We start from the raw sequence: 8,971 nt of genomic DNA, 5'->3' as shown, positions 1-8,971 counted from the left end.
CGCCTTGACCCGAACACGATCCTAAATAATGACCGGATCTATTTTTGAGACTCTTATCCGACCCTAAACCTGATAAAATCACACCAAATTAGCTCCCAAAATATTCAGGTTTGGACAGGATCATGTACACCCCTAACTTGGAGCATATTTAGTTTTGTCTTTTTAAATGAAAACCGTGTAAAGAAATTTTTGTCTAGATCATCGAAAGATGTGATCAATCTAGGAAGTAAACTATCAAACCATTTTATTGCTGCTTTGGTCAACGTGGTTGAAAAAGCCTTACATTAAGTCGCGTCAAAGACATCTACCAGGTACATACGACTTTTGAAATTGTTAAGATGATGTCGAGAATCAATTGTTCTGTCGTAGAGATCAATGTCTGGACTCTTAAAGTTTTAAGAAACTTGAGCCAACATAATGTCTTTAGAAAAAGGGATCTTCTTTTTTAGGCGAAGAGGTCTCTCTTTTGTTTCGACCTCTATTTGTTAGAATAAATTGTTTTATTAATCCAAATCATCCATATTGAATCAACAAAATATATATCACAGTATGAAAGCGTACCTTTACTCATAAAAATTAGAAATTAATGAAAAAATTGTCTTAGTTTTCCTCAACCAAAACCTTCTATATTTCTAATAGGGTGGCTGAATTGCAACTCCTCTGATTAAAAAAAAGAATTTTTAAGGCGGCTTTGGTATATATTGGGGACCGAAACCCTGAAGTCATTATTTATATTTGAGCATGACACCCCTTAAATCCTAAATCCTATTGCTCACAAACAAATTAAAAGATTAAATAATTTCCTAACACTTTTTTTTAGGTTGGCTTCCAACTTCTGCAATTTGTCTTTAAACTATATGCACCTCCTTGCCTTCCTTCGAAGGGACTTTTAATCTCTCTTTGTCTTTCCAGTTGTTCTAATCGTTTTTGGTATCTGTGAATGAGTCTTATGAATTTTGCAGCATCACGGTCTTGGGCACCTTCAAGTTGATAGACCTATGATCCTATACTTCTTTCTTCTTCCTTCTTCTTTCTGGATTGTTTCTATTGTCGTCTACACATCTTCTTTCTTCAAGATTTGGAGGTATGACAATGGCACAATAGTTGTTTGGTTGGTCCTCATCGTGAGGTTTTGATTCTGAGACAATATGTCCATCTTTAAGACGATCATCCGCCATTTGTCAAAGGTCGAACTCTAGGTTTCCGACAACGACATCAATATTTTGAGAATTATATGAAATAGGTGATTTGGGTTTGAACGTGAGGTACAGACTTATGTGAGTGATTGATTTGATGTCTCTTTCGACAGAGTGAAGCCATCCAAGCTCTTTGAAAGGGTTGGTGAGAATACATGTAAAGAACTCTAATACTTAAGTTATCATGAGTTTAAAATATGTTTATGCAGAATTAGATTTTGAATATATATGTAGGTGTTAGTATATTTATAATAGTGGGTGATGAGCTCGTCATCACTTACAAGATAGTTCTACTTTTTATTGTTGATTATTATTTTCTTTATCTTAGAAATCTTTGTTGAGAACTCCTTTCGTTTTAGAATAAGTTAGTGTAGGTTTGCATTGTCATATCTGACCTCTTAAAAATCGGGTGGCACGTTGGAGTTAGAGTTATTATAAAATTAGACTTGTTCTTGTGGAGTAGGGGTATTTGCGGCGGTTTAGATCGATTTTGAATAAAAAATTATTTGATTTAAACATTAATTTTATTTGCAGTGTAGTTTGGATTAGATGATTCTTAAAAAAAATTCGATCCGATCTGATCTAATTTCAAGTAGTTTTGGATTGGATTGGATTGGATTTGCGGTTTTATAAATTAAAAAGATTAAATACATATAAAAAGTCTCAACATCAAAATTTAAATAATCAACAATGATATAACAAGTCTTAACAATATCTTAAAAAGCCAACGATAACATAATAATAGAAATAAAATTATAATTTAGTTAAAATAAATAAATAACATTTTGAATATAAAATATTTATTAAATAAAAATAATTCATGAATAATATAAAAATGTATAATAAATTGAACATGTTATAAGTATAATTATAAATATAATAACAAAATAATAATATTGTAATATATTGTACAATTTAAATTAAATTTGATCAATTATGAAAAGTAAATTCAAAATTATGCAGCAATATACAAAAAAATACAATCCAATTAAATTCAAATTAACGCAGTTTTAATCAATTTTTAATTTAAATTAAAAATTAAATAAACGGTATAATTTGGATAGGGATGAATTTGAACATCCCTATTCTAGAGCCTGTGGGATATGAATCAGATACCTAGTTGAATTCTATAAATAGAACTCCCTTTAAAACCCTTGTGGTGGAGAAAACATAGAAGGAGAAACACAATTACACCTTTGGGCAATAGGAATACACTTACTACTCAGAAGTCCGCAGTCCGCAGTCAATGGAAGAATGCCTTGATTTGGTCGTCAATTCCGCGGGCGCTGGGTTCACGGTGGGTGTAATCGCCGGATCCCCCTACCACTTCTTCAAGTCCCTTTGCATCTCTCCAACCCATATCGCTACAGCTTACAACGTCGTTCGCCTCAATGCACCCCGCGTCGGGGGCAAGGTTGCCGCCTGGTCTGCCCTCTGCAAGGCCTCCAAAAACGCCTTGGTTTCTGTTCGTCAGAAGGACGACGGCTGGAACCGCATATTTTCCAGGGCCATCGGCACCGGGCTGCTCTCCGTGTCCCGCCGCAGTCTCAGAGCCTCCGCACGCTTCACCATGTGTGGTGCTCTCTTCGGCACAGTAGTAGAGGTCAGCTCAATCATGTGGGACAAGTTCTCGACCCCACGCTTTGACTGATTCAGCATGTCGAAATTCAGTCTTTTAATTCAAGAACGATTAAATTCTCAATTTCTTGCGAATCTTAATCAATTTAGCTTGCATATTGATTGTTGATGGATAGATACCATAGTATCAATGCATATCTAGTTCTATCGTTATACACTTATACTCTTGCTGCGCCTATTAGCCAGATTTTTACATAAAGGGGTATGTTCTTTTTTTTTTTCCCTTTATTATTCTTTTGGTGTGTGATTAGTGGATGGTTGTTATTAATAAAATAATAAAGTCTGGACTTGTGTTGGACGACGAAAGGAATAGTTGGAGAAATTTATGAGATGGGTCATGAAGACGAAGGACTATATCTTAAATCATTCAAAGTTTCATACTCAGATTGAAACTATATTTCACATTTATAGATTGAATATGTTTGTGCATAAAGGAATCGATTTATTTATATATACAATCAACTGTTATGAGTTTAGGATTGAGTTATTTGACACAAAATAGTTATTTACTAATCGATTGGTGTTAAATTAAATCGATTGGATTAGCAAAATATATAATATATGCATACTAATGAGGGGCTTCAAAGACTCATGCAGAGTCGAAGGACGAAGAATCTTTCAAGAAGAAATTGAGGGCCTTCAAAGAAGCTTGTGATGCCGATAAAGAAACAATATGCATGGTAATGAAGAAAGCTTGTAAAGTGTGTGGTAAAATGGGTAATATGCCTCTGGCTGCTAAGCGTTTTCGCTTTGCTTGTCAGATCTTGGAAAGAGGTTATTGTGATTAGAGACATGGGTATAGCTGTCTGAGGTTAGGGGTGTTTGCATTTTGATTGATTTGTTAACTAGCGGTGGTTGTTTGTCGTATAAGCTGTTAGTTGGTATTGTGCTGATTCAACAAAAGGTGAGTAAGTTCAGATCACTATTTCCGAAGTATGATTTCAAAATTGCTGATTCATGAACAGTAGTTAAGTGTGTGGTAGAAGTTGTGTGTTAACTATTAATCTGTTAGGACTGGTATGAAGCTTAACAAATGTATAGTAACTAGTAAGTTTCATATGTAGAGCTAAAGATGCATATGCAGCGTGTTGTTTGAGTAAGAGTTGGATTGTCCGTTGAAGTATGAGTTCTTTTTTTCCATGGTTATATAATATAATTACATACGATATTGTCATTAAAGCATGCCTTGACAGACAAGGATAAAAAGAGCAAGACACTAGTCTAGGATCACGTTAATCTAAATGAGGTCAACATATACAATTTCATTCAGCAAGGATTTGCAGCTTGCAGGCTGCAATAGAGTTCAGAATCCATGTATTACTTGCTATCTTTGAACCTGTAGAGCTTGCTAGAACCTCCGCATCATGTTGCCGTTGAGTAGAAATGGTATCCCTTTTGGAAGGACTGCATTTATCAGGAAGCTCAAGGTTGTAAATTATGAGTGTCTGGGGTGGATGCATACCAGGTGACGTTGAGTTTGCGTCACCAGACACTGGTTTTCTATTCAAAATTACCCCTCCAGCAGCGGTCACAAGATCTTGCAAATAGCCCTTATATGATGGCATAAAATCTCCCACAAAATAGAACTTGAAGCCATCGAAAAGCTTTGGTTGCTGCATAAAAAAAGAAATTTTGTCAACACAGACCACTAGTTTGCACATAATCCGGAGATTGCACCAAGATATCCAATCTAAAAGCACAGTTAATTTTAATGAAATAGTAGTTTTAGTCATAGTAGGTATTTGGCCTAAAACATCAAGACGTGAAATCAAACGTCTAGCTGCTTTATTATCATTGCGTGTTCCAGGACATTCATATAAAAGATAAATAAGGTTTATCTAACAAGTATGCCTAAGAAATTAACATGAGAAAGTTTTGATATAAATTAACAATGTTTTGACGCTAAAACACTTAACAATGAAAATTCTAACCTTATTTAAAACTCTTAGTCGTCCAAAATGAGGACCATCATGGATTCCATGGATGTCAAGATTGATTTCATAACTCTCCTCATCAACAGGCTTCATTTCCTTCATGCAAGCTTTAATCCCTGTAACCAGACAACATGAGAATAGGAGAGATGTCACCATTATTAATTTTCTGATGACATTTTAGTAGGAAGTAGAAACCAGAGGAATTCTAGTTAAAGTACTGAACTCACATTCAATATTGAGAATCCACTTCCCCTCCAGTATGCCCATCAATACTTTGAGGGTCCTTTTACAAGCCCTATTTTCGTCTGTTGATGCTATAACATGGGTAACACTTGAATCCCATTTTTTCAAAACAGTAACCTTGGTTACTCTTTGAAATTCAGAAACAATATCCTACAGTTTTCAACCATGAAACAAAGTAAATATGGCTTCTGAATCAGGGGGGAAAAGACAATATGCCATATGCGATTATTTACCCTCTCCTGTATTGACAGAGCTGAGCAACAAAGCACAATTTTCTTGTATGATCCAAGAGCAGTCCCTTTCTGACTTGTAGGGCCATGTTTGAAAGCAAGACTTTTACTGTCTCTCGTTCTGCACTTATTGCTCTTACCCTTGGATCCTGAACTCTCACAGGGTAAAATGCACGAAGTATGTAAAGGGCATAACATGACAAAGTTTTCCTGATGCATAAAAATGAAAGGATTTGATTAGATGGGTTCATTTAAAAAGCTGCATGAAACTTTAAATCCTCACTGCTTTTTATCGCATACCATATCCCATCGGCAATGTGTAGTCCACTTGGCACAAGGAACATGAAAGCTCCTACGACAACTTTTCTCGTAACAACCAAGAGCAGCGCCCTTGAGTCCACAAAAACCACACTTAATTCTCCGGCTCCTACTTATTTCAGCTTCAAGATTAATTGCATTATCATCTTCAAAATATACATTGGGGGCCCTGCACAAGTTTAGAACAAATTAACTTTACATATCAAACTCAGTCACAAGTAAACATTCAAAGTAGAGGTAGTTAGTCGTCAGTAAAAGTTAGGAAATTACCATTCTGTGCAGTTCCTGTGAGAATGTATGACTTTGGATCCTCCTTCATAATTTGCAGCAACAGGCTTGGTGCCATAGTAATGCATCATTGGCCCAGAAACCTGAATTTTGAATGGCACACTATCAAATCCTAGTTCGTATATAGTAGATAACATATTAGAGATGACTAGATGCGTGAGCAAACAAATTTACCTCTGATTCTTCTGATGAGTGACAAAAAACACATTGGTACTTTTCAGCTTGACTTTCACAGTTCGTTAAAACTGGTACATGCTTCAAAGTGCTACATTTCTCCTTAGATGTATCATCCAAAACCTTGACACCAGGACTCCTCTGGGTGCTTTCATTAGGTTGGATTTGTTCACCGGCCTTTGTCTGAGAGATCAAATCGGAGGAAAGTTTCAATTTCTTGGTACTCCTCAATTCACTACCACGAGAAATAGACTTTATAGAAACTTTCCCTTTAATTTGCCTTTTATTGGACATCTTTCCATTTTTGTCTGTCTGCTGATTTAACATAGATGATGCAGAACCAGCTAACTCACCATCAGTTTGGTTTTGCATGCAAGATAATTCTTCAGCTTGGTCCTGCACATAATTCAGCTTTTGCTTTCCAGATCTTTCACTCTGGCATTTACCTGGAATCATTTGGCAAGCAAACTTGTTGGTTTCTTTTTGGGAATGTGAAATATATGAATCCTTTGCCATGTTCACTTCACCATTACGAAGAACTACTGATATATTGGAGTCGGTGCAAGTATCAAAACAAACCCTCTTGCACGTTCTACTAGTCTTTCCCAGATTAGAAGCTTGTCGCTTCTCCCGTGATTGATCCTCAGTGATTTCTAATGATCTATTTGAATCAACATTGATTCCCACAATTGAATCTTGTTGTTCCACAACCTGTTCTTGAGCAGCTTTTTCCCTCATCTTCCTGCTTCTCTTCTTGTACTTCTTTGTCCCATTTATATCACCAGAACTCCTAAATGGAGAAGTCACACTGGGTTGTAACACATCAGACAATCTAGTTCCGTTTTGTGAATTCTGAAGTTTAGTATTTTCAGCATTATCGCTGGATTTATTTCTTTCAAGCTCTTTTGAGGCTTCCAGCAAATCCTCTTGATTTTCACTGATCACACCAGCACTCAAAGGCTGTAATACAATTGAAAAGAACATCAATGCATAGTCAAGGTACAGTATCCTAAATTTATGTATGATAACCCGTGGCTCCAATTCTCTCCTTACCTGCAATTTGACAGGACTTGAAAATAATTCAGGAGAGCAAGGCCTTTGTGTCCACTCAAACAGCTCACTATCAAAGAGATCAAAAGAGGTTTTATTTTGCACCTCATCCTACATGACAATAGCAAGAATCCAAGAAATAAAATCAGTCATTTCTTATAAGTCTCTTCTAAAGTAATCTGATTTTAATCATGAAAACTCAATTTCCAAATTTTGTTCTGAGTGACTTCAACAACTTTATCACCAAGTAAGTAATTGAATAGTTTAAGAACCATGAGACTGGGAAGTGATTTTCATCAGCCATATAAAACAAACAGTTATTGAAGAAAAAAACGGTTTACAATTTCATAGTCTATGACGACATATTCAGTTGCTATAACCCATTACTTACTGATGTCAGTTTAGTCGGATTTTCATCATCAGAGTCCTTGAGATCACTGAATGAAGGAGGGCTTGGTGTTGGGCTTTCATCTATAAGCTTATCCCCGAAAGTTTGCTGACTTAAATTCTCAACACCTTCCTCCTCTCTTAACCAAAAGAAAGGTGAAAGAACAGGTACATCTCTTTCACTTTGGAGAGGGTTTTCATTTGCAGTATCAGTATCCTTTTCTTTTCCCTCTTTTCTAGTTCCACAGAGGTAGTCTCCAGAGCTTGAATTTTTGAATGGAGTTTCAGAAAGAGGATCTTGTGGCACCTGAACCCTTTTCTTAGCTGGAAGAGAAGGTTTTGCAGTGTCAGGAACATTCTTCTTCCCTGACACGCTGTTTTTGAGAGTTTTCCTTTTCTGAGCAGGATTTCGATGACTTTGAGTAGCATCCTCTCTACCACAGTCAGCATCAGCTTGACATTGTGTTTCTTCATCTGCCAGGTAACTAAATGTCAGTAAAGTATAAAAAGGAGGACAAAAATGCATATGCTTGAAAGCACATTCCTATATTTCAAACAAAGCTAGAACTTGAACCTATAAACCCACAGGCAAATTAGCTTGCAACTAAAAGATAGCACAGGCATATGCTTATTACAACACATCAAATCAATAAAATAGTGCATAATGCAAACAAAAACTTGAACACAAGTCATAATAATTTGGAAGCAGGTGAAGTTATACATGAACAAAAACAGATGGGAAAAGCTAACCTGAAAACTTAGAGTGGTGCGGATTCTGGGTGAGGAATAAGTTCATACCAGAAGAGCGTTCCATTCTTTTGTAAATGTTGACCAAGTTGAGCGAACGAGGACTAGGGCGAACCTCTTCATACAAAATAGACAAAATTACTAAAAGAACCTTTAAGATAAAGAAAGGAGGTAAGAGGAGGAGGGGTACCTCGAGGGAAGAAGGGTAGTTTACAGACAGGGCAATCAGAAGACGACTTCATAGACTTGACGATACAAAAGCTGAAACCACCAAAATTGAATTACAAACACATAAGAATGCTTCATTTCGGATTTTGTATAACAAATAACAACAACAAGAAGAAGAATACTTACTTGCAGAAGACATGGCTGCATGGGAGACTGGCCGGAGAATTCAGCAAACTTAAACTTCACAGATCATTACAAAACAACGAGAAGAAATTAATTAATTAATTAATTAATTGTACTATGAGGATTATTAACATAAGATTAGAAAGAGAGTGTTTGAATACCAAATGGGGCATTGGAGTTCTCTGCCCATTTCCTCCAGATCCGTACGATTCGCCATTGTTATACTCGATTGACAGATCAAATAAGGGCGAAAACGATTCTGATTCTATTCAGTTTATATCCAAACTCCAAAGAGAGTTCAGAATATTTGTGCTTCAAATAAGTAGTTTTGCGGCGATTTTTATTATTTGAATTTGAAGGCGCGCCAACTCATTTCCTTCGCGCCTCTGTTTTGCAGTGCAAGCTTTCTAGTTTC

The 8,971-nt window shown here is 36.2% G+C and overlaps 2 protein-coding genes across 2 annotated transcripts; one reads left to right on the top strand and one right to left on the bottom strand.

Annotated features, from left to right (window-relative positions):
* The first annotated feature begins 2,442 nt into the window (after positions 1-2,442).
* On the top strand, positions 2,443-2,847 carry LOC107468057 (mitochondrial import inner membrane translocase subunit TIM17-1). Its single transcript, XM_016087296.1, has one exon. The coding sequence runs from the start codon at positions 2,443-2,445 to the stop codon at positions 2,845-2,847; it is 405 nt and encodes a 134-aa protein (XP_015942782.1).
* Positions 2,848-3,829: 982 nt separating this feature from the next.
* On the bottom strand, positions 3,830-8,846 carry LOC107468195 (protein BREAST CANCER SUSCEPTIBILITY 1 homolog). Its single transcript, XM_016087453.3, has 13 exons — positions 8,718-8,846; positions 8,560-8,613; positions 8,396-8,466; positions 8,209-8,322; positions 7,463-7,932; positions 7,075-7,182; positions 6,022-6,981; positions 5,830-5,930; positions 5,542-5,728; positions 5,245-5,451; positions 4,996-5,161; positions 4,766-4,884; positions 3,830-4,447 (listed from the first exon to the last, which is right to left on the bottom strand). Exons 1-13 carry the CDS (start codon positions 8,771-8,773, stop codon positions 4,097-4,099), a joined length of 2,964 nt encoding a protein of 987 aa, XP_015942939.1. The 5' UTR covers positions 8,774-8,846; the 3' UTR covers positions 3,830-4,096.
* Between the last annotated feature and the right edge of the window lie 125 nt (positions 8,847-8,971).

The sequence above is a fragment of the Arachis duranensis genome, chromosome 10 (genome assembly GCF_000817695.3).
Source record: "Arachis duranensis cultivar V14167 chromosome 10, aradu.V14167.gnm2.J7QH, whole genome shotgun sequence".
Lineage (NCBI taxonomy): Eukaryota > Viridiplantae > Streptophyta > Magnoliopsida > Fabales > Fabaceae > Arachis > Arachis duranensis.
The sequence above is the reverse complement of the archived record's forward strand: the minus strand, read 5'-3'. Positions and strand labels throughout refer to the sequence as shown.